Source organism: Siphateles boraxobius, unplaced genomic scaffold, assembly GCF_051911475.1.
Source record: "Siphateles boraxobius isolate OS27281-9 unplaced genomic scaffold, OSU_SipBor_1 12, whole genome shotgun sequence".
Classification (NCBI taxonomy): Eukaryota; Metazoa; Chordata; class Actinopteri; order Cypriniformes; family Leuciscidae; genus Siphateles; species Siphateles boraxobius.
Window position 1 is genome coordinate 31,560,889 of NW_027508722.1, and position 25,423 is coordinate 31,586,311.

The window sequence follows — 25,423 nt, forward strand, 5'->3', positions numbered from 1 at the left end:
GTTAAGTTAGAGAACAGACACTACAATTAAAAACTGAATGTGTCTACTTAATAAATCGTGAGCCGATCGAGAGTCACAACAGGTGTCAGATTTAATTTATCACAAGAGTAAAAAGCTAACTGACAAGATGATGGGGGGATATTTGGCGTCAAAGCGAAATGTAAAAGAGCCTATTTAAGTGAATTTGTCATTTTACTGTTTTGTTGTTGTGTTTTTCATTAAGAATAATAGGCTGAAATTACCATTCAAGCAATTCGCCCCCGAAATGGCACTAATTTGAAAGCGAAACTAAAATGCACACTGCTGCACGTGCATTCATGTGGTGCGTGTCCACGGATGCGTAGCGAGCAGAACAGCCATTTATGTACTGCCAATTATATTTTTGTACAATTTTACATTTACAATTTTTAACTAGAATTTTACCACATCATCACAATTGGCTTTTTTTCAGTTTTATTAAAAAATAAGACAATTACTGTAAATCTCAATCTCCACAATGTTGAGTGCATATCCTTGTATGTTCTCTTTCCTGTATTGAGTTCCTAAAACAGACCAAGACTGAAACAAACAGGATGGAAATGATGGGTGACAAGTTTCATCCTCTCTGCAAAAATTTCTAAAATGCTAAGATGAAGGAAAATTTTTTTTGTGAATCAACCATTTGTACAGTTGATGAATTAATGAATCAATCAATGACTCATTAAGACAGTGACTTGCCGCCATCTACTGGTAGTTTTAGTTTTATAGGTCATCTCTTTTAAGTAGCCTATCATTTAATTTCAGTTTCATTTCATATTTCAGTATTCAAAATATTATGTAATTGTATATAAAATAGCGTAATTTATGCATTTATAATTGCACTGCAAGTGCATTTAAATACTGCTTTAGATGCAGCTTCTGTGCCATTTCTGCAGTGCAAAAATAGATGATAAATTGATACTGATATTGTTTATTAGTAAGCACACTAAGCAAATTATTGTCAAATTATCATTAGCAATAAAAAATTTGATTTCATTTATATGATTCACCAATGATTTTAAAAACAGTGAGAAGAGGTTATTGGGTCAGATTGCTTTCTCTCCACACATAAACCACTGCAGAGATCATTTTCAATCTGGCCGAGAGCACCTTGTTCAGGCAATTTTGGACTGATTATTTTGATGCGGATACAAACATAGTTGCAATGTTCATATACATTATCCTGAAACAAATTGAACGGTAACACTTTACAATAAGGTCACATTAGTTAATATTAGTTAATGCATTAGCTAACATGAACTAATAATAAGCAATATGTTTTAAAGCATTTATTAAACTTTCTTGATGTTAGTTAGTAAAAATCTAATTGTTAATTTTTTGTTCATGTTAGTTCACAGTGCATGAACTAATGTTAACAAACACAACTTTGGATTTTTAAAAATGTATTAGTAAATGCTTAATTTACCATTGACTAAATGCTGTAGAAGTATTGTTCATTGTTAGTTCATGTTAACTAAAGTAGTTAACCAAAGTTTATTAATGAAACCTTATTGTAAAGTGTTACCAACTGAACTAACTCTTCCTTGCCTCACTTATGGCATTGAAAGGAATAACGTTCATTCCTTTAAACTAAGCATGCATTGCTTTTTCCTGATTTTTAGCTGCTTGATTGAACTACTTACATTGTTTCATTGTGAGGAAAGCACACTGAAGTCACACAGCTCTCTGGCTTAAGTCTTGGTTTGAGTTTGCTTGGCTTGAGTTTGATTCTAACACCTTTTGTCCTCCCCCAGAGGTCTGTCTTGACATTATTTTTGGGTCTGAACCATGGTACATCAAAAAATACTAGCGGAAACTTGCCACCAAATCTTTACACGCACAAATCAGCACTTGCATTTGTCTGCCGTGAAAGCATTTCAAGAGATGCGTAGAAGTTAATAGATTTTAGTAAGTATTAATGATGGCATGCCAAGATGCCAAATTCTATATCAGTAATGATTCACTTCTACAAGTTGAACTGCAAACCATACTCCATACCACATTTGTAAGTGGATTCAGGTGCAATTCACATTTAAGTTTAGAAAACTACTTTCACATAAACAAAACTAACTCTGAAATGAAACCACAAAAGTGTCCTAAAATATAAGCAAATTACCTTTAAAACCCGCATTTATTTATGTACAAGAGGAACTTGGTACCTTTTGCAGCCATTGTGTGTTGTTCTCCATGATGGTCTCTAGTTGTTCTAGTCTTTGGACTGAGCTGTCGTAGTCAACCAGGTCATCTCGCTGCACTTGGTTAGTATAGGTACTTGAAGGACCTCCACAGTTCTGCGGTTCTGGCAGCAGAAAAGTGTAGGTGCATGGCCCGTTCTGGATCTGGTATGACTTCTTTCCTGTTGCATCTGAAGTGGTTGTAAATGCTTCCCCAACACTAAGGCAATAAATTAGAAATAGTGTGCCGGTGTTCAGCATATTTGTTCTGAAAATATTTAATACTACTTCTACCTGTTTAAGTAAATATTTTAGTTCCTGCCTTATTAGAGAATGGATGTGTGAAGAATGAAAACTCTTAAGTCTCTACATCCAGTTGATTCTCCTTTTCCAGGACTGTGCTCACACTCATTTATATGCCATCAAGAGTAGGAGGAGACAGTGTCACTCGCTCACATGCTGATTGTACTCATCCCTCATCAGTCTAACAGGCTGTTTTATTACCCAAGTCCTCTGTGAAGGACTGAGACTCCTCCCATGACCCATGGCCTCTACTTGAGGAGCAATGCTTGGAAATAGGAGGATAAAGAGCATTCCAGCCAGACCTTGAAGCTCTTAAGCTCTCCCTCTTGCCTGTATCTGCTGCTCCAACAAAAGCCAAGACAATGGCCTGGTCGGCGGGAGAGGACGGGGACGCAATGGTTGTATTTGTGTTGTTCTTAGAGGCTGCTGCAGAAAAAGAAAAAAAACACTACTCAGGATGCAGCTGTATAATTCAAGTAATGCAGCTTCAGCAGTGTCCAAGTCACACCAGACGACCACATGTCCAGATGTGTTTTTTTCTTTGCTTTTGTCCTTCCACATTCTCCTCTTCAAAGCACTGTACCCCTTAAAGGTTTGAAGAGAGATAAAGAGAGGGTCTTTCAGTTGTCACTCACACTATCATTTCAAGACCATTTCTTCCTGTCCTAAATCTTGAATACAGTGGGATCCAAAAGTCTGAGAATCTTCTCATTGAAAACTGGAAACACATTTTTAGGTTTTTGAAAAATGTCTTCAAAAAATTAAGAAATTCTGATATTGTTGTGAGCTTTTTAGGTTAACTTGTTACTCAAATTGATGTGTTGGTAATATGCCGAAAGATGAAAAGATTCTTGTTTATAAAAGTTTTTGGCTTTCACTAAGATGACATTTGTAAAATCTCTTATCGTTGAATTTTAAAAATGATTCCTGATTGTCATTAATGCAGTTACTAAAAAATAATCTTTATTTTCATATTGTCTGATATGCTCATGCATTTCATGCGGGCATTGCTTTTCTTTGGAAGGGAGAAGCAGTTGTTTGTGTTTTTGCTATCTTTTCGGTTGCTCATGGTTTCAGTTGTCTTCTGAAATAATGTTTGTTAGTACAGCAGTGTTAACGCTTTTTTTGTTTATTCTGGCATTTTTATACATTCAACATTACCAACAGCAATATGTGTATGGCCTTTTTGGTGAGGAAATTCTTCTGAAATCTGTTAAAATCAGTTTTTGTAAGGTTCTGGTGTTAAAAACAAATGTGTTAAACTTATGATAGTTATTCAAAGGTGCGTAAAAAGTCCACCATATACTGGTAAAAAAAGGTTTTCAAAATTACAAACAGCCTGCATTAGTATTTGACCTATAAAATTAAATATTATTAGGCAAGTCCATAAGACCACTTCCTGATTTGAGATGATCACAGTATATTGGCCTGAAAATCTGACATGAAGGAAGGGGAAGGTAGGTGTTGTGGGAGGAAATAATTCCGCTCAGAGGATGTTTTGTCTTTTAACCCCTTGGGTGTCTCCTCTGCTTGGATATTATGTCCTTGTCGTCACTTCCATTACACTTCCAAGAGAACATTGCTTTATGATGACCATCAAAGCTTCTATTCAGTTTAGAGTGCATTACATACTCATAGAAGAAGAGGTTCTATATAGAACAGGGGTTCCCAACTCTGGCCCTTGAGGTCCACTTTCCAGAGTTTTGCTCATACTCTAATCAAACACACCTTGAACTATCTAATCAATGTCTTCAGGATTACTAAAAGATATAGATAAGTGAGTTTTATCAAGGTTGAAGCTAAACTGCATGAAAGTGGATCTCAAGGGCCAGAGTTGAGACCACCTGATATAGATCCATAAAAATCCTTTAGGGCAGTTTGTGGCCTAATGGTTAGAGAGTTGGACCTGTAACCCAAAGGTTGCGGCGGGTTCAAGTCTCAGTACCGACAGGAAATGTTGGTGGGTGAATCCAGGTAGGATATTGAATATTTAATTACTATAATATTAATTCTTAAAATTACATCAGAATGGGAAAAAGTTGTTATAAAATGTACATTTACACACTAAAAGACCACTAACCGCAATTTATTTTTCATGGGATAGAATGGACAGGATTGTGGAATATCAGGTTTTTTTTCCTGGCTCAAAATGAGGTGGAGGTGGTAAAATCCTGATCATGTGCACGTCTTCAACTGGCTGAAGAAAACACTTTTTACAAGCACATATTTTAGGTGTTTTAATAAGATAATTAGATTTTTATTTTGAGAATACTACCATTATATAGTGTACACTCTGATAATTCAAAAATGAGAGCTCCAACCCATGTTCAGATTTGAAAGTTCAAACTGAACAAAGAAAGAATGCATTGACTTGTACCTGAACTTTAAAGGGGACTCAACCCTCTTTTTAGTTGTGATATAGTGTCTCAGTCTACGTTACATTCACGCTGGTGTTTTAGGAAAAACAATTAGAATACAAGAATTATAATATTATATTATTATTCCTATGACAGTAATAGCCATATATTGTAAAGCAAATCCACTGTAAAATAAATGATCAAATTACTATTTCACAAGTATATTTTGCTACAGTAGATAAATCTACACTTGCCTAATTTCTACACTTGCAAGAAATAAACCCTTGCGCTTCTATTTTAACTGAAACCAGTTGAGCTTTTATTCATTGAAACGGTAGTCGCATTCAAATTACTCAAATTCTCATTGTTAAGTAAACCTAAAATTAAATCAGACCTAAATTAAAAACCCTGGATATAATTGGCAGTGAATGATGCATCTATGCTGCCCTCAAACATTCTTCAGATGAAGGTATATCAGTAATAGACTGGACTATGACACAAGCATTGGATTACGACATGCCTTGTTGCCTTCCTACCGCCGTATCCTGTGGTGGAGGCAGCATTTCTCATCTGTCGGACACAGCGTATATAGAACCCCTTTGAACCTGTTTTTCTAAGACTGCAGTTTTTAATAGAAATGCACACCAGCAAACAAGTTTTATTTTTATTTTATTTTTTTACTTTAAAAACTTTTTACTTTGCAGATGTAAAGTACAACCCCCCACCCCCACCCCCCGCCGCCTTAAAATCAGTGCAGAAAATGCAAAGAAAGGATGGCCATCACTCAGGTGCAGGGGATGAATATTTTTCCCGTATTACATGTTTGGGACGGCTCCTGTTTGTGTTAGTCATTTAATGTCACAAGGAAGTTGCAGGAGGAAGGAAATTACACAATGACCTTCTTTTTCTTAAACAGCGTTTACAATGTGCAAAAGCTCTGTCCATTTTATTCTGATGAGAGAGTTTGTCATTTACAGGTTTGGGAGGCTATTTTTTCCTTTCATTACACTAGAGACCTGGTCACACTGTGAAAAACATTGTTAAATAAAACATTAATGTGGAAACTCCATTTAACCCTTTAATGCATCAATTAAAGCAAAGAAAAAAAATCTTAAAAGAAAAATGTTGTGCAACCCCTACTCGCACAATTGTGACAGGGCAACTGTACAGTTATTTATGACAGCATACATATTCAATGTCCTTTTCCCTCCAAAACAAAAACATTCCCAAAATCTATTTTTCCAAAATGATGTATTTTTAGGTTAATTACACATGTCCACTGCAGTAGCAGTGGTAGATATTCAATAAGTATTTTTTAAAGTATGCTGCCATAAATAAGACTGCACAGTTGCCCTTTCACAATTGTACAGGTAGGGGTTGCACAACTACTGATTTCTCCTTGTCGATTACCATGTCTACACCAGACGTGACTGTTGACGCGTTGGGTAATCCCAGAAGCTGTCTACACTGGACATGACAAAGCAACCTTTGCAAATCCATTTGTCCTTCCTATCACGGGTGCTTGGAGTACGTCATCAATAGAACGAGGCATAGGTTTACTGTCGGGGATTTGGTGTCTGGTGTAGACACGGTGTGACTCGTCAAAACAATACCCAAGTTACGTGAGTACTCGCGGTTTGTTACCGCTAAAAAGGGACATAAACTAAGTCAACAAGTGTTTATTAATTGACTCAATGTTTCAACAATTACGTCTTTTACATGTGTTGTAAAATCATTAAAATAACGGGTTTCATTTTGTATTTAACAGGAAAAATAACATGTAAATTGGCACGCAACATTATAGCCTTAACATCTGCATTTTTGCGCAAGACATTTCTCCTTATATAAAACCTTATTTAAAGCCAACTCACTGGGAATATAATGCGTACATACACATATAAACATTGATAAAATTCATTTTAACAGTTAGCAGTTAGTTGTTATACAACATTAGCCTCATCATATACAATTTCACAGGTCTTCAGCAGTAAATAACAGATCTGTACTTGCATAACTTAGATCTTCACTCAACCGGTTCAAAATAGTTTCTAATAGAATAAGACAACATTCATGTAGTCTATTTCCTGTCATCATCGGTTGTGTCGGTCATTGGTTGCGGTGATGGTTCACTGGTTTGCGTTAAGAAAAACAAGCGTTTCTACATGAAGTTATGGTTATTGCATGGTCGATTAATCGATACCTTCTGACAGCGCCTACTAGTGGTTTAAGTAGTCGACTACGTGACTAGAGCACCCCCTAGAGCTTTGCAAAAGGGTGCAAAATGGCTACAAAGGTGTCCACTGTAAATCCTTCCACTGTAGATCTCAACAGGTTCATCTGTAGCAAAAAAATATATTGAAATTACATTTTTGTGATCCTGCATTCCTTCAGTTCAGAACTATTTACCTTAACTCCTGTTAACAGGGCTTAAATTATCAAGTGTCCAGTGGTTCAACACTTGTGTACAATCCCAATGACATTGTGTCAGCAGATTCCTCTGTTTGTGGTTTTTTTAAACTGGAAGGCACGCTTGGTTGGCAAAACTATCACTGAATTAAATTAAACAAATCTTAGCATACAGTATATAAATCACATTTCTTATCAATATACATTGAGTGACACAGTGAGGAAAACTAATGACGCAGTTTACTAAGGATGCGATGATTAAAATGGCGTCTTAAAGACGCACAGATAAAGATAGGCACAAACAGAATACTATACAGTGACATCAACATTAGTTTTAATGATCAATACGTTTAGTATCACACCGGACGCTATTGTGGTAGTGAAACTGTGATGATTCATGCATCTAGCAGTTAGAACGTAACAATAACAGATACACGTTTAAGCAAAATATTTATATTGATTCAATCATTTAACATTTATAAGTTAATTACTTGTCAGTAACACACACAATATTGCACAAATTATAACGATCACAAAGAAGTAAGGTCTTCACTCTCTCTATTCACTCTCTCTATCCGTACAATCTGGGCCAATATGAACTAACATAGTAAGGTGGATATATACCACACCCCATTAGTTATATTCAGTTCTATATTCCCACCTGGTGGCACAGTTGTGTAACTTGGAGAACAACTTTTGTTATGTCAAGATCTGAGGCAGGGAGCTGACCCTAGCAAAGTTGAGAGTGAGAGTGTTATTGAGATAATAACAGCACTAGCAACAAACACACTGTCTGGAACTGAACAGGCGCTTGGAGGTGAGGGCCCTGGTGCTTTGGTAAGGGGTTGCACTTAATGCACTGATTGATGCAGGAAATGATGCGATGACTTTTGAGCCGTAGTGAAGCATTCGTTGAAGCTGTTTACTGCAGAGCCAAAAAAGCCTGTCAGAAGCTCATTTAGAGCTTCATAGGACTCTAAAGATGGATGGATCTGAGACTGACTTGTTCATAGACCGGAGAAGCTTGGCCTGAAAAACTTACTGTACTGCCACTGCATGGAGGGTGGATCCTTCTTGGCCGCCAGGGCCAATGTGACCCTGCAGGGCTTAGAGGCATGGGCAACATGTGTCTTAAAGCCGAGGGCCATATTTTCATTGGCGAAATAGAGCAAAAACATTGACTATTATTGAGTATTAGTATTGACTATTTTGTCTAAAATCTACTTTTTTATTGAACTGATATCTTGTGATATCTTGTTTAAAAAGGAACTCATTAAAAGTGAATTTTTGCTCCCATAATAATTTTTATTTTTACTGATTTTTGTGGCAGTTTCCCCAACACTCTTATTAATTTCTGACTAACAGACTACTGAAACATGACATAGCATAAACAAGAATACTCCGTTCATTTTGATGGAAATTTGTCATATACTGAACAAAATTATAAATGCAACACTTGTTTTTGCCCCCATTTTTCATGAGCTGAACTCAGAGATCTAAGACTTTTACTGTGTACACAAAAGGCTTATTTCTCTCAAATATTGTTCACAAATCTGTGTTAGTGAGCACTTCTCCTTTGCCGAGATAATCCATCCACCTCACAGGTGTGGCATATCAAGATGCTGATTAGACAGCATGATTATTGCACAGGTGTGCCTTAGGCTGGCCACAATAAAAGGCAACTCTAAAATGTGCAGTTTTACTGTATTGGGGGCATCCGAAAACCAGTTAGTATCTGGTGTGACCAACATTTGCCAGAACTGGAATGTTTTCAGCTTGCAGGAATTGTGTACAGATCCTTACAACATGGGGCTGTGCATTATCATGCTGCAACATGAGGACCTCAGGATCTCGTCACCGTATCTCTGTGCATTCAAAATGCCATCAATAAAATGCACCTGTGTTCGTTGTCCATAACATACGCCTGCCCATACCATAACCCCAACGCCACCATGGGCCACTCAATCCACAAAGTTGACATCAGCAAACTGCTCACCCACACGACGCCATACGCGCTGTCTGCCATCTGCCCTGTATAGCTTCCCTGAGAATTCTTTGGTTATGCAAACCGGTTGTTGCTGCAGCTGTTCGGGTGGATGATCTCGGAGGTGAAGATGCTGGATGTGGAGTTCCTGGGCTGGTGTGGTTACACGTGATCTGCGGTTGTGAGGCCGGTTGGATGTACTGCCAAATTGTCTGAAGCGCCTTTGGAGACGGCTTATGGTAGAGAAATTAACATTCAATTCACGGGCAACAGCTCTGGTGGACATTCCTTTAGTCAAATTGCTGAATAAACTACTTAAATTTCCAGACTAAGTGAGCTTTCCTGTACTGTAGACTGCATATAAGCCCTGTTCAATTTACATCAATCCTAATAGACTTTTCAAGCACCGTGTGATTAGTTCACATCAGTATTTTGTGCTGCTTCATAAATGCAAGTAGGTTTATGGTGCGTTATTGTTTTGCAACGTGTAAGTCTGCTGAGTTCAGTGTGAGCTGTGTGGGAAAAATCACCCTCGCCTTCAGAGTTTAGGACAAGTCAAGTTAACAAGGCTTTGTGTCGGGTCTATCATAAACAGCCCATAATGAGAATAAACGTCAATATATTTAACAATATTTTGCTTGCTAGCATAACCGTGAAAGGCAGAAATCGTGATTTCGTTCATATAAGATTAATTATAAAGCACTGGTCTCCTCTAGTCCGCTTGTTCATTCTGTGACACAGAAAACAGTTTAATAAACAGCAGAAAGGGAGCAAAGCACTACAAAAAAAAAAACTCCGTAGAGGAGTTTTTGCAGATTCACTATAGACTAGAATGTAAAATGTAAGTCGACATGATGGAGGAGTGATGGGAACTTGGAGAGTGGCTGGTGTGCGAGCGAGAAATAGAAACCCCAGTGTAAATCTGGAGCAGCAGAGTCATTACAGAATGCATTTAGTGTGGATTAAAATCCACTCCGCCATTATATTGTACTCTGCCTGCTGGAGGTGCACCTCAGCCCATGAGCCCCACAGCCCTATGCACGTCCCTGTCCAGGAATTTTAATAGTGTATTGCTGACATCAGGGCACACTGTGACACTTTCCAGCTTTTTGCAGACCCCTTTTTAGCTGATGTGCAGTGTGTCCCATGTGTTGCAAATGGAACTTGTTGACTTGCAGTCAGCTAAATTCACAGGGAAAAACAAACATGACTGGACAATTTTTACAAGAATTAGCCTACTTCTATCCTTCCCAGAGGTGTCCAAAGTGTTCAGTCAGTTAATATGCCTTTTTGGGAGTACATATCTGTGATAATTTTTTCAACTATGAGTTTTAATAAATGCAAATACATGTCTTGGTTTGGTGATGCCCATTTGGAAGCTGTACTATGGGTTTCAACTGTGACCTCCATCAGAGCAAATGTGGATCAGTGTGAGCAGAAGATTTCAGGTGCCTGGCAAAAAATAGAATGAAGTACAAATGTACTTAGGGATAGCATTTATTAGTTCAATGCAAGGTTTCAATTAGTTTTACAAAAGAAAAAAATTGCACTAACTGTAAAATAATCGAATGCATATAAAATGTATACAGCGACTGCTGTAATATTTGGAAAAAGAACATGGGTTGTAATAATATTTTCTCTGTTTTTCCAGATATGCCGACTGCAGCAGCATCTCTCCGCTGGGGAACATCAGCAGGACCTGTTCCAGAAGCAGCTTCCCATGTTTGTGTCCCCACACTCCCAGCCCCCCTGCACCAGCCTAACAGAACTCATCCAGCTGTGTGGAGGAACTGTGTGCCGGAGTGTGCGGCAGGCCGGGATCTGTATTGGAGAGTATAATGGCAAGAAACCAGAGGGGAGCCACAGTCTTTCTGAACAGTGGATTTTAGGTAAGATGGCCTATTAATGATAACAATGAGCAACGAGTGATGTATTATCTCCATAACGCACCCTAAACAAAATCCATGTGTGCCACAGGACATTAAGGGACGGTGGGACCCCCCCCCCCCCTTTTATGCTTTCAAAGCTAGTTTGCTCCACAAAACTGCACACCTCAACATTAATAAACATTGTTACAATATCAAAAGCTTGTAATTATCTTAAGTAGCTTTTGCGTTGAAAGCATTGAGTTGCCTTCTTGAGCATCGGTAAATGGTTTCACCTTTTGTTATATTTATGCGCATTTAGAATTTTCTGAAAAACCTACTTTTTCGAAATCCTCATTGACCATATGTTCGATGTTCATGAAAATTGAACCAGATCATCTTTAGACCATGCCGACACAAAAATTTAAGTTGATTAGTCAAACCATTTTCAAATAACTCCCAAACAAATTCTACAAAGAGGATGCAAAAGTGGACATGAGGCTATATCTTTAAACATGGATATATAAAAAAAAAACTCCTTTTGAAACGTTTGTCTGATTTTCACCAAATTCAGATCATCTTCAGGCCATGTCAGCGAAAAGTTATGGATTTTGTGTTGATAGATACAATCTGATTGGATCGCAGTGTGCCAATTGTATCTGAGGATGTATCTCTGGAAATAGTTACAAATTGACAACAAATTGTATGTGTGTAATTGTCACTGAACTGACCATGCCAGATCAATTTGGTTTCAGTGCCACATGTTGGTCAAAAGTAATAAGCAATTATGTCACATTAAAATTATTGTATTTATGGGCATTCAACCATTTTGCTTAAAATTATCTCCAAATGTTTTTACTGGTTTACTGCAGTTTTTAAAATTAAAATTTTACCAGATGTTGTGTGTTTATCTCTTTTTTTGTAAAAGCAGTAGTGTGTAGGTAGGTGTTTATATAACTTATGTTTTTATGCTTTTCAGACAGTGTCACCCATCTCATACTACTCCCATATAAAAATTATGTCTTGGAATGAAGATCCCTGGAATTTGATACTCCTGAAGTTGTAGAAATTGGCTGTGACTTTATTATTATTTGTAATATGTGTAGCTACTATTATTCAACATTTCTATTTTAATATGTTTTTTTGGCAACTTAAGTAGTGCAGTGTTACTATCTTATTATTCCGATTTTTCTTATGTTACTGTGCGTTTATTTGTAACAAGCAATTTAATAAAACTGTGACTCTAAAAGCTGAAAACATCCTTCAATAAATGTAAAAGTGGTAGTGAGTAAAGAGTACATGTTCGCCTGAATGTACCATGGTTGTACACGGCACTGTTGAAAATAAAATTCTAACAAACTTGACTGTCTTGTCTGATAATGTAAGAGTTGACTGTCAAATACTTGTCTGACTTGTCAGTATGTTATAATTCTCTTTTTTTGGCTGAATGGCCATGTAAAGAATGTTTGTTTAGATGGCATATAGCAGTGTTATTCAAATGGCACTCCATCCGCACCGAGGAACATAATTGCGCCATTTTACCGTTTCTATAGATCAACGTGAGCAGCGTGTTAAAACAAAGGAACAGTTCACACCACAAGCACTCAGGGTCCTTTACGGTAATTATCTTTTGCCGCTACATCCTCTAATATTTTTATTGCATTGACTTTTTATTTTATTGATATTGATTAGCTGTTTCTATTAGTTTTAATGAAAAAATAGGCATAGAACGATACTCTGTTACTAACGTAACCTCGGTTCTCTCTAGAAGAGGGAACGAGTATTGCGTAAGCTAGCTTACACTACGGGTAAAGTCATCTTCGCTTGAGATATTGAAGCCAAAAATTATCCTTAATTTTGTATTTATTGTCAACGCAGTGCAGCGGCCAGCAGACGTAGAGCAGGCCATATTGCGTGCTCATTGGCTGCCCTGCGGCAACTGCTGCAGCCTACCACTGAGCCTCGTGCCTGACGTCATGTCCAAGCGCCCTCACGCGTCATAGCCCGCCAAAATGGGGGTGGCTTAGCGTATAAAAGCCTGGCTCGTAGGCTGCGTCACTGGTTTCATCAGCTGAAGCGAAAAACAACAGCGTTGTAGCGGGTGCATGCGCAGCAGGCCCAGCTGAAGCACAGCCGCAGCTGATGCCATACAGCCTAGCATCCTCTGGAATGCCTTCAGAGGTATAATGCTGCCTTTCAGGAAAAACGCGGCTTGCTGTCGAACACGGTGTGCGCGCTGTGTCGATAAGCGGGCCGTCATAGCCACAGAGTCCAGTTCTATTCCTAGGAAGGAAACTGACTGACTGGGCAGAAATGAGCTCTTGGTCCAGTTGACTGTGAGACCCAAGCTTTCCAGATGGCTGAGAAGCGCAGCTCTGTGAGATAACAGTTCCATCTCTGACTGGGCTAAAATCAGCCAATCGTCCAAATGGTTCAGAATTCCCAGCCCTTTCACTCTCAAGGGGGCGAGAGCCATATCCATGCACTTCGTAAATGTACGGGGCGCTAAGGATAGGCCGAACGGGAGGACGGTGTATTGATATGCCCGACCGTCGAAGGGCGAATATCAGGAATGGCCTGTGACGTGGGGCTATAGGGATCTGAAAGTATGCATCTTTCAGATCGAGAGAGATAAACCAGTACCTCGGCCGAATTTGCGCGAGGATTTCTCTGGTCGTGATCATTTTGAACGGCCGTCTCATGAGAGCTTTGTTCAAATGTCTCAGATCTAAGATAGGTCTTAGAGCTCCGTCCTTCTTGGGTACGAGAAAATAACGGCTGTAAAAGCCTGACTCGCTCTGAGAAGGAGGTACTGGTTCTATGGCCCCTTTGCACAGCAGTTTGGCTATTTCTGAAAAGGTGTTTTCCCCATAGCGTAAGATATTACGCAGTACTCGTTCCCTCTCTAGAGAGAACCGAGGTTACGTCAGTAACCGAGTACGTTTTCACTGTTATGCTGATTATACTCAGCTCAATATTTCTTCACTCCCTGATGAAACTTACCAATTCACAAAATGAACGGAATGCAAAGCAGATATAAAAAAAGATAACTAGCAATTTCCTACTACTTAATTCTGAAAAAACAGAGATTCTAATTATTGGACAAAAAACTTCCTCACTACCTAGGATACTGCCTAACTCTCGATGGCTGCACTGTCAAGTCCTCGTCGTAGGTTAGGAACCTGGGTGTGCTCTTTGATACCAATCTTTCATTTGAAAGTCACGTGTCTATTATCTGTAAAACTGAATTTTTTCATCTTAGAAATATATCTAAATTCCGTCATATGCTCTCAATGAAAAATGCAGAACAATTAGTTAATGCGTTCTGGGGACGATCTCGGGACGAGACTCTGGAACGGCGGCGGCCATCTCTGGACGAGACTCTGGAACACCGGCCATCTTGAGCGAGAGCTCGCGGGCTGGAGCCGATGTGGGTACTGCCCACACACTCAAAATCGCTGTGGCGACTATGACGATTGCTGTCTTTTCCAGAACTGACTCAGGCGCAGTGGCCATCTTGGCCGAAGACACGGGCATGGCTGACCTGCCGTGAACAGGCATGACGTGAATGGTTTCTGGCTGGGCAGGCATGACGTGAAAGGTCTCTGGCTGGGCAGGCATGTCGTGAACAGTCTCTGGCTCGGCAGGCAGGACATGAACGGTCTCTGGCTCGGCAACCATGACGTGAACGGTCTCTGGCTCGGCAGGCATGACGTAAACGGTCTCTGCCTGGGCAACTTCACTCTGGAGTAGCTGCAGTTCTTTCTAACTGAAGAATTAGGCCAGTTGAGTTCCAACCATCCCACTGCGCGCAGAATATCCGACACAGGGAAAAGACACTGTCTCTATATGGTGATACCTAGGTGAAAGAGTCTCCATGTGATGGGATTTATCTGACATCAGTGACGTGAGACAGCTAGCAGACGGTCTGTTTAGCCAGTCTGTCTGCTTCCTGACCTGAGCCCCAAATTGTCATGTTTGAGCTCTAAGACTATGGGCCCTATCTTGCACCCAGCACAATTGACTTTGTACACCAACGCATGTATCATTCCTGTTTTGCACCCGACACACCGCAGACTTTTCCCTCCACAGACGCACGTCGGTAAATTAGGGAATGAACTTGCGCTCCCGGGGGCGGTTTAGCGAAAAGAGGAGGCGTGTTCTGACGCAAATGTTCCCTGGTGCTATTTTAAAGTTCCAGAAAACAATTCCACCACACACCAGGAAAAACCTAGTCTAAAGTCAGTGGCGTGTTATTCGGATGCTATTTTAAGGGTGCATGCTTGTCCATAACATGCTTGTCAATTGTCGTTTGACAAGTGTGACACACCAAGACAGACTCCATCTTCTATGGATCACTTCCGGACCAGAGTTGTGACACTTTCTGGCTCGGCAGCCAGGAAACATCAAACCAGACCACCAGCAGCTGAAACAAGCCATTGTCAAGGACTTCTCAGTCCCATACTCTGAAAGCGGACTCATTGCTGCCCTAGACAACAAACAGGGCAGACATGAAATTCCCTATGTTTACTACCACAGACTCAGACGAGCTTACTTCGGAGCTCGCAACGAGCCTGGAATGGAGGAGGAGACCAGCTTCAAGAGCCTTTACCTCTGAAATCTCCATCGGATTGTAAGTCACCATTTAGGCATTATGGCCGGCCCCCACACAATGCCTATTCAACAACTGCGTGACATGACAGAGAAGGCCTTTAAAACAACAACCATCCTCTTCCACAACCTTCACACAGTTGCCATTCAGATGCTGGACAAGGACGACTTCAGAGGTCAGAGATGGTGTTTGGGCATTGAGTGCATTGTGTACGGAATTTGATTTTTTGATCCAGCTACTTTTTATTTTACCTATCCTTTTGTTTCCTGTTCTTCCCTCAGACTCATCCCCCATGCAGTCCCACGGACCCAGCCCCAAACCCCATCTCTGCAATAATAATTAATAAAGGCTGGTTTCTAAAGTGCTTCTTCCTGCCTCTATGTATTAATGTTCATGGGTATCCTAAATTGGTTCCATTCAGAGCTTAACATTAAGGGCCCTATTTTAACGATCTAAAAAGCAAGTGTCAAGCGCAAAGCGCAAGTAACTTAATCTCGGCGCTGTTGCTATTTAACCGGCGGGATAAATGACTCTTGCGCTCGACGCAAATCTAAAAGGGGTTGGTCTAAAGTAGCTTCATTATTCATTGGTGTGGTTTGGGCGTAACGGGAAACAAACCAATAAGAGCTTTATACCGTAAATACCAAAAAAAAATGATATACCAGTCATATCACATTCCCTTTAAGCGCATGATGAACGAGGTGCGCTTGTTCCATGGCGCAATACTATTATAACGATGCATTTACCAGGCGCGCTTCAGAATCGGTTCTCAGCCGAGGAGATCAATGTTCTGGTCAGGGCCATAAAAGAAAGAGAAGTGTCATTGGGGATGACAAAAATGTGTAAGCTTTATGCCTATTTTTATGCCTAAGAATGTTCAGGGAGACTTTAGATTTAAAAACGGTGTCACGTTAGGCAATGTTTTCTCAGTCAAATCATAAAATGTCCTATAGAGATTAGGATCGTGACGTCAGCGGATTCCAGTAACGCAAGGCATTGTGGGATTTTAGGACACGGAAGTTGCGTGAGAAACGTAGTTGTAGGCAGCGGCGTAGTAGTAGCTTTGGCGGTAGACTGTAAGTGGTGGTATATTTTAGAAAGTAATTCAATTTAGAAACACGACCGAATGGTGAACGCATGCTGTATTATAAATTGTCACATTCGCTCTCACGATCGGCGTGGAAAACATATCAGAAATGGAGTACGATTTTTCAGCTTTCCCGCTTGGAAGCAAAGCAATGGAACGCGTTAAATAGAACGCGTGACCTCACTGGGGAATACCAATATGGCGGCGCGGTGGCTTCACTGTTTATGACGTCATGAGCTATCCAGTCATTCTATATAGATCAGTGGTGACCACCTAACATCTAGATGGGTCACAAAGATATTAAATTATGTAGCCTAATGTATTTTCCGAATTCCAGGTGGCTGTTGAGAGAGTAGAGTTACCGTGACGACTGTGGTGTATGTATCCTCAGACAACAAAGAGGATATTTTAAGCAACCTCTAGCTCTTGTCTCTCTCTCTCATTTAGGCCTACTGGTTAGTTCAATTTAGTTTCATAGCAAATTGTACTTTACAAGTTTTAATGTCCAGATAATTTGTTACAGTCGATAATTTATTTTATCAATAATTTTAAGATGTTTTAGTTATGTCATAAAGAATTCCAAAGATTTGTGTATTCTTAACTGAGATGAGCCAGTTGTGTAGAAGAATTGGAGCATATCTGTACTGTTTTTATCTTGATTTATTTATTTAATGTTATTTGATTTAAATATCTATATGTATTATTTATTTCAACGTATTCATAAATACTTTATCAAATACAAAGTATCTTAATGACTCTGAAGTACAATATTTATTAAAACTCAACAAAAAGGATCTTTTAAGCAACCACTAACTCTTGTCTCTCTCTGATTTAAGTTACTGCCAAGTTTTGAAACTGCTTACTGCCAGGACCTGTAACAAATGCATTTGTATTAATAAATAAATTTGTATGTTTATGCCATTCATGGAATCATATCTCATCCTTCCCTCATGGGTCAAAATGACCCGAAGTCCTAGAATTATACTTTTCTTTTTGTCCAGAAAGCTTATTTTATTTCATTTTGATAATATTTTCTCAATTTTGAATGCATTTTTTGAGATTTTTTGTTATTTTAAATTTTTTACCTAATTTTTTTAACTCCCACTTTCATGGATAAACCTTTTAATTAATTCAGCTCAAAATATCTTACATCGAGGTGTCTTTGTCAACCTCTTGTGGGAAAAAAATTATAGCATGATATTTTGTGACTCCAGCCACTGGATGGCCTTATATGGAGCAAATGATCTGTTTCCACTGGTTCCTAAAGTCAGTTCACTTCAGTGTGCATTCATATACATGTAACGTTACACATTATAAAAGCATTTTTAGGTTGAAGTTTTAGCATTTTTAGGGTTATATATGTGCTTTGAAGCATTCATTCCTATTGGGGTCAAACTGACCCGCTAAATTAGTTAGATTATTTTTCATAAACGAGTTATGTATGGTCTTTCAAGAATTTCAAGTTAATAATATAACATTTTACGAAAAGTATTTTTAAAGCTTGTGTCATATGGTGCCCCCTAGTGGTTGTGAATGGTTGGTGCCCCTGGGCACTGGCCCAAGTGCCCTTCTGGATAATCCAGCTCTGTGTGTCACACACACATTTTTATCTAAATAAAAGACGAGAGTGAATGTTAAGGAGATATTATCATGATACAGTTCAGCCTATTATTGATTTTTATTTCCACTTCACTTTTATTCAAAGAGACAGAAAAATTTGCACTGTATTTATCAATAGGACATAGCCTACATCATACAATGCTAAAATAATATGTCAGCATTTTGCTCACATTAAAAGGGTAGCTTACAAGTCACAGCAGCACGACTTATGTGACCAGCAACATATTTCTGCTTCAAATATTATCCGTAGTTAACAGTGAGTGGTGGTTTCAGACTATATTTTATTAAAGTGCTGCACTCGTACTTACTCTTATTCTGCCTGACAGAATTAAAAGGCCTGAAGGCGGGAGCGGTTTGACCAATACAATTAAATGGGCGTTTCAGCGCTGCCCACATAAAACTATTTGTAAACCACAAACGAAAAATGAGAAATCGAACCAAAATCTAATTTTATGTTTTTTAAACAAAATAAAAAAACGAATAAACGAGCTGTCTTTTAATTTCTCGTTATTCCATTCCAAACAGGAAATGAAATGATCAAAACGTACATGGACATTTACAGAAATAAAAAGACCACAGACACAAAATTTTGTTTATTTTTAACTTCAGAAAAATGTGAAAATTATCATAAATGTTTCATTTGTAGTTATAAAATTTTAATGAGGGACACATGAGCAGTATGTTTGTTTCATAGCAAATTTTGTGTTTACAATAATTTTTAAACCAATTCCATTTTGTCCGTTAAGGTGCTGAGAATAAAAGGTGTTTAAATCAGAAAAAAAAAATAATAAAAGGTATTTAATGCCTGAGGTGGGAAATAGGATTTTTTTTTGTGGAGGTTTGATGTGTTACCTAATGATGAAGGGTATTTAGAAAATGAATTATATGTAGTTTAAAAAAAAATGCAAAATGAAATATTACGAATCCCAAGAATGACCCAGTCACCTTTATGCTAATAATCGTTTAAACGTGCTGAGACCGAGACACATTTAACGTGAAGTCGTCAACTGAACTCTCGAGTCGCAATCTTAAATGTCTAGAAATTCGTGGATATTCAAGTATATGCTCCGCCCACGGAAATCGAAAACTCGTCACACCGGAACTTGTTCGTCAGCCAATGAGCGAGCACGATACAAGCATGTGGCTGATAACAATCATGTAATATGGAGGCTGGAACGCGAGTGTGACTTTCGGGGGCGAGCAATGTTGCTGGTTGTGTTTATAAGACATTACGTTTGTTTATATGCTGTTATGGTATTAATGGAGAAGTAAAAGTGTTCTCCATGCTTAGATCAGCTACGGTTTTCTGTCATTGGTATGACCTCTTTAGGTTATAGCAAGTAAAGTATTGCATGCACTTCTAAGTTAGTCATTTTATTTTTAAGAGTAACGTTATTAGTGCAAATCGAAAGTCAGGGTGTAGTTTCAGCAAAGTGTAGAAGCACAGTTATTGTATATTTTATCTTAATATCTTTATGAATTGTGCCTTATAAGAATAGAATCACACTTAAGGAAGTGTTTTGCATTTAAAAAAAAAATGCTTAAACCTGGAGGAAGTTTCCATTAGGCGTCAACTTTTGCATAAACTCCCCCTCCTTGATAGAAATCATTAGCACGTTTTTATGTAATTATTAATTGCGTTTGAATTTCAGCTGTGTAGAGATTAGATTTGCTGGAGGTCATTTGGGGTTTCCAGTCAAAATGCTGCTGTCTGTAGTCGTGCACACATACTCGTTGCGGTACTGGCTCCCAGCGGCGGTGATGCTGGGCACCGCTCCGGCGTACCTGCTGTCCTGGAGCATCTGGCGGCTGCTGTCTACTGTGCTACCCACCAGACTCTATCACACTGTGGATGACCGTGCATATTCATTGTATCAGAGTATGGTCCTGTTCTTCTTTGAAAATTACACGGGCGTGGAGGTTAGTGTAACATTTTTTCTTTACTGTGTTTACATGCGTTCATTCGTTCTTTACATGTAACTTCTGTTGCTTTTAGATTCAGAAGTGATGGGCCCGTGTTATCTATCAATATATTTATATATAGTGTGTGTGTGTTAATGCACTGTCCTCTGAAAATAACTCAACATACAGCCAGTATTGTCAATATATATATATATTAGTGTTGGGCAACGGTTAATCACATCAAACATGTTTTTTTTACATATATATGTGTGTGTGTGTGTGTACTGTGTATAATTATTTAATACACACATATGCATTTAATATTTGCATGTGTGATATATATATATATATATATATATATATATATATATATATATATATATATATATATATATATACATATACATACATAATTTAAGTTATATATTAATGAAACATTTTTCTTAAATATATACATTTGTATTTTTATATAATACAAATGTATACATTGTATTTATATATACAAAATTATACACCGTACACGCATTATATAAACACAAACTTTTATTTTGGGTGCGATTAATTGTGATTTTTATATATATATACACACTCACCTAAAGGATTATTAGGAACACCATACTAATACTATGTTTGACCCCCTTTCACCTTCAGAACTGCCTTAATTCTATGTGGCATTGATTCAACAAGGTGCTGAAAGCATTCTTTAGAAATGTTGGCCCATATTGATAGGATAGCATCTTGCAGTTGATGGAGATTTGTTGGATGCACATCCAGGGCATGAAGCTCCCGTTCCACCACATCCCAAAGATGCTCTATTGGGTTGAGATCTGGTGACTGTGGGGGCCATTTTAGTACAGTGAACTCATTGTCATGTTCAAGAAACCAATTTGAAATGATTCAAGCTTTGTGACATGGTGCATTATCCTGCTGGAAGTAGCCATCAGAGGATGGGTACATGGTGGCCATAAAGGGATGGACATGGTCAGAAACAATGCTCAGGTAGGCCGTGGCATTTAAACGATGCCCAATTGGCACTAAAGGCCCGTTCACACCAAGCACGATAACTATAGAGATAACGATAAAGATAACTATATATGCGTCCACACCAACGACCCATAACACCTTTTTATTCTAAGCACGCGCGCGCCCGCGCTGCAGTTTCAAAATAGCGAAAATGGATGACCTGCTGCTGCTTTACGTTACAAAAAAATATCAAAAGAAAAACAGGCGCTTTTGGGTACACAATATCCTTAAAAGACGAGAGGAGTTGGGAGAATCCGAATTTTATTATAATTTTTTATAATAGGCCTTAAGGGGCCTAAAGTGCCCCACACCATTACACCACCAGTCAAAGTTGCTCTTCTATCAGCTTGAATCAGTCGCCCATTGTCCTCTGACCTCTAGCATCAACAAGGCATTTTCGCCCAACCTTGTTTCTGCCACTGCATTAAAAAAAATACATTTAAAGGTAATTGCAACTTTTTATCTCACAATTCTGACTTTTTTCTCACAATTACCAGTTTACATCTCTCAATTGTTGAGTCACAATTACCAGTAAATAAAAGCTAGGATATCAAAATCAACTGCGTGTGGTAGGTGCACATAAGCGTGGAACTTGTGGGCATGAGTAAACTTATGTGCAATAGCCACCAGGCCTTGCTCCAGCATTGGGTGGGCCAAGTGAAATTGCCCCTCAAAATGTATGTGCATGGCCCTGAAACAGACAGTAATACAATAAGAACAAATGAACAAATTATAAACAATAGCACAAATAACTACAATCAGGGCAGGACTTAAGGGCGTCGCACACCAGACGAGAAGCACAGCGCCACTTCTTTAAAATTCAAACACATTATTTTCTATGAGTGTGTACACATTGGCTCCATTCGGCGTCTGTCCGCGGCGCCCAGCTACGGCTTGGGACCTTGTTCAAGGTCCTGCCGCCCCACAGAGCACCATTTACATAGTTTTATATTAAATTTACTTTATATTTCTCTCAAATCGTCGTTTATGTACACTGACTTCACCCTGTGCTGCAAGATGCATTATGTTTTACATTCATTTACTGAAATCTCAATTGTTCAGAAACAGAATCAGTATTGTGAGTCCCAATTACCAGTAAATAAAAGCTAGGATATAAAAATCTACTGCGGATGGTAGGTGCTTTATATACAGGCCATTGCGCATGAACACTGAACTCTGAGAGAGAGGGAAGATTTGGTTGCTCTCCTGGCAGGCCTTCCAGCCTGCACTGTCAAACCTCCTCAACTGATCCAAAATGCTGCAGCTAGAGTTGTCTTTAACAAGCTGAAGAGAGCACACATCACTCTCCTCCTCACAAAGTTGCACTGGTTGCCAGTTGCAGCTCTCATCAAATTCAAGTCACTGACATTTGCCTACAGAACAACCCACTGGCTCTGCTCCCTTTTACCTAATCTCATTACTTCAGACCTTTGTGCCATCCAGAAACTTGTGGTCTGCAAGCGAACGTCGTCTTGTGGTGCCATCTCAAAGAGGCACAAAATCTCTTTCTCGGACCTTTACTGTTCCCTGCTGGTGGAATGATCTGCCTAACTCAACCATTGCTGCGGAGTCCGTAGCCATTTTGAAGAAACTGCTGAAGACGCATCTTTTTCAGCAGCGCTTGATCCAGTAATACTAACACCTTCTCTTCTATTCTATTCATAAAAAATAAATAAAATAAAAAATACGTACGGTTAGATTAAACGGAGAAGGGTCATAGCACCTGCATATTGTTAATAATAATAATTTGCTACATTTATATAGCACTTTTCTGGGTACTCAAAGTGCTTTACATGAAAGGGGAAATCTCCTCAACCAGCACCAATGTGTAGCATCCACCTGGATGATGCAACGGCAGCCATATTGCGCCAGAACGCCCACCACACACCAGCTTACTGGTGAAGATGAGACAGTGATGAAGCCAATCAGTCAATATGGGGATGATTAGGAGGCCATGATGGACAGGGGCCAATTTGGCCAGGATGCCGGGGTTAAACCCCTACTCTTTTTCGAAGGACATCCTGGGATTTTTAATGACCACAGAGAGTCAGGACCTCGGTTTAACGTCTCATCCGAAAGACGATGCTCTTTGACAGTATAGTGTCCCTGTCACTATACTGGAGCGTTAGGATTGTTACTGTTAGGATTGTAAGTTTAACCCTCTGGGGTCTAAGGTGTTTTTGGGTGCTTGAGATGTTTTGACATGCCCTTACATTTGTGCTTTTTTCAGTTGCTTATAAACATATTAATGGCAGAGGTGTAATTACTAGGGCTGGACCAGAATATTGTAAATACTGGCTGCATGGCGTGAGCGTCTCAGCTGTGTGGCATGTACGTTTTTATTTCAGCTCCCATGTTAACAGGTTGGAGTTTGCACACTGCCTGTGTGAAACACGCGTCTCAGGCGCGGCTCGAGCCACGCGGAAAATGCGTGCATGCTAGAAATAGAACCGACGCCTAACTGCAACGGGAGTGTTCTCTGGCTAGAGCGCAGAACAGCGGAGTTTGTATGGACCGAAGTGCATGCCTGAGCTTGTGTTTTGGGTTAAGCTGCGTTGCTTTGACATTGTGGAAAATAGAATAATAGAAACAAAATGTATTAGCCTTTTACCCGTTATTATCAATCTAAATTAATCTCGTTTTTAATTTAACTTAATTTCGTTTTTCTTTATTTAAATTGTTTTTTCTTTATTTAATTTTCATTTTTCTTTATTTAAATTTCGTTTTTTCTTTATTAAAGTTTCATTTTTCTTTATTTAAATTTCGTTTTTCTTTATTTAAGTTTCGTTTTTCTTTATTTAAGTTTCGTTTTTCTTTATTTAAATTTATTTTTTTCTTTATTTAAATTTCGTTTTTCCTTATTTAAATTTATTTTTTTCTTTATTTACATTTCGTTTTTCTTTATTTAAATCTACCCTTTACTGTGTCAGTAATTTGTTAGTCAGAAAAATATTAGACTACCTTAAAAGTATTGCTTAATTTAACAGACCTGTGTGTGTGCGTTTTATATCATAGTGGAGTGTCCGTTCTCGGAGCATATAAACCCTGCCCGCGTGAGGTGCGCTGCTTCCCGCTCGCGCTGTTCTGTAGCTGACTAAAAGTTTATTAATTCTGAATGTGTCGCGTCTCGTGTGTCCATCTATATTGCACCAAATGCAACACTGCACTCCCTTGTGAAGTCGGTTGGATGAACGGTTCTCGAAATAATCAAAATGCAAAAAGACAGACCAACACAGAGATTCCTGCCTTTATTAGTGAAAAGAATATGTTCAGCCCCCTCTCGCCGAAGCTTCGAATATTCGATGTTCATTACTACCGAAGCTTCGAAGCTCAAAAAATGGTATTCGGACCAGCCCTAGTAATTACACTCCATTTAGAACACAGCCAGGGCTACCATAATATGTGAGCAACATGTATGTACATGTTTGTATTTTTTAGGGAATATTATTTATGCATGGTTATTGAAAAAACTTAAACTTAAAGTTTCTGAAATAAGGCCACAAAACACATACAAAATATGTGTCCACAATAATTTTGAATAATGGATGTTGTCGCCTGGAGTTTTTGCTTCAAAATGATCTGAAAATAATCCTGCTTAATCATTCACATAAAACAATACATTGATTTAAATTTTGTAAGACACTTTTTGTTTGGATAGGCAATATGCGGGTGGGCGTAAATGGGCGGGAAGGAATCATGAATAATGCTCTGATTCACACCTGAGAAGACAAAGACCTGCATAATGATCCGCATAATGAGCTGCGTAATGAGCCTTTCACACAGGTGTGTCGCCAACAGTGTTGGGAGTAACGCGTTACAAAAGTAATGCATTACAGTAACATATTACGTTTTGCTGTAACGCAGTAGTGTAAGGCATTACTAATCAATTTTCAGTAATATTTTACTCGGTACATGTTCGGTAAGGCTTGCGTTACAACATACTTTTAGTTTTAATCGTAAAACAAACAAACAAACAAAAAAAAAAACAGCAAGACTGCCAGACATTAACGAATGAAAGATGCAAGTAGGATAAATTACCTGTTCGTGGTCAGTCAATAGCCGCGTGTGGTGT

General features: G+C 38.8%; 3 protein-coding genes across 6 annotated transcripts in view; 2 read left to right on the plus strand and 1 right to left on the minus strand.

Moving 5' to 3' along the window:
• Positions 1–2,663, minus strand: part of angpt2a (angiopoietin 2a) — a 100,613-nt gene extending 97,950 nt beyond the window's left edge. Inside the window, exon 1 of one of the 2 annotated variants that reach the window (XM_077218091.1) lies at positions 2,178–2,663. In XM_077218091.1, the coding sequence (XP_077074206.1) occupies positions 2,178–2,453 (276 nt within the window). In that variant the 5' untranslated portion in view covers positions 2,454–2,663. The remainder of the gene's footprint in view (positions 1–2,177) is intronic. The other variant, XM_077218085.1, reaches the window with a different exon arrangement.
• Positions 1–12,471, plus strand: part of mcph1 (microcephalin 1) — a 160,195-nt gene extending 147,724 nt beyond the window's left edge. For all 3 annotated transcript variants that reach the window (XM_077218062.1, XM_077218055.1, XM_077218072.1), the window contains 2 exons: positions 10,894–11,131; positions 12,087–12,471. In XM_077218062.1, coding sequence (XP_077074177.1) covers positions 10,894–11,131; positions 12,087–12,139 — 291 coding nt within the window. In that variant the 3' untranslated portion in view covers positions 12,140–12,471. The remainder of the gene's footprint in view (positions 1–10,893; positions 11,132–12,086) is intronic.
• Positions 12,472–19,524: 7,053 nt separating this feature from the next.
• The window catches only part of agpat5 (1-acylglycerol-3-phosphate O-acyltransferase 5 (lysophosphatidic acid acyltransferase, epsilon)), a 133,689-nt gene continuing 127,790 nt past the window's right edge, over positions 19,525–25,423 (plus strand). The window contains exon 1 of the mRNA XM_077218107.1: positions 19,525–20,346. Within this exon, the coding sequence (XP_077074222.1) occupies positions 20,128–20,346 (219 nt within the window). The 5' untranslated portion in view covers positions 19,525–20,127. The remainder of the gene's footprint in view (positions 20,347–25,423) is intronic.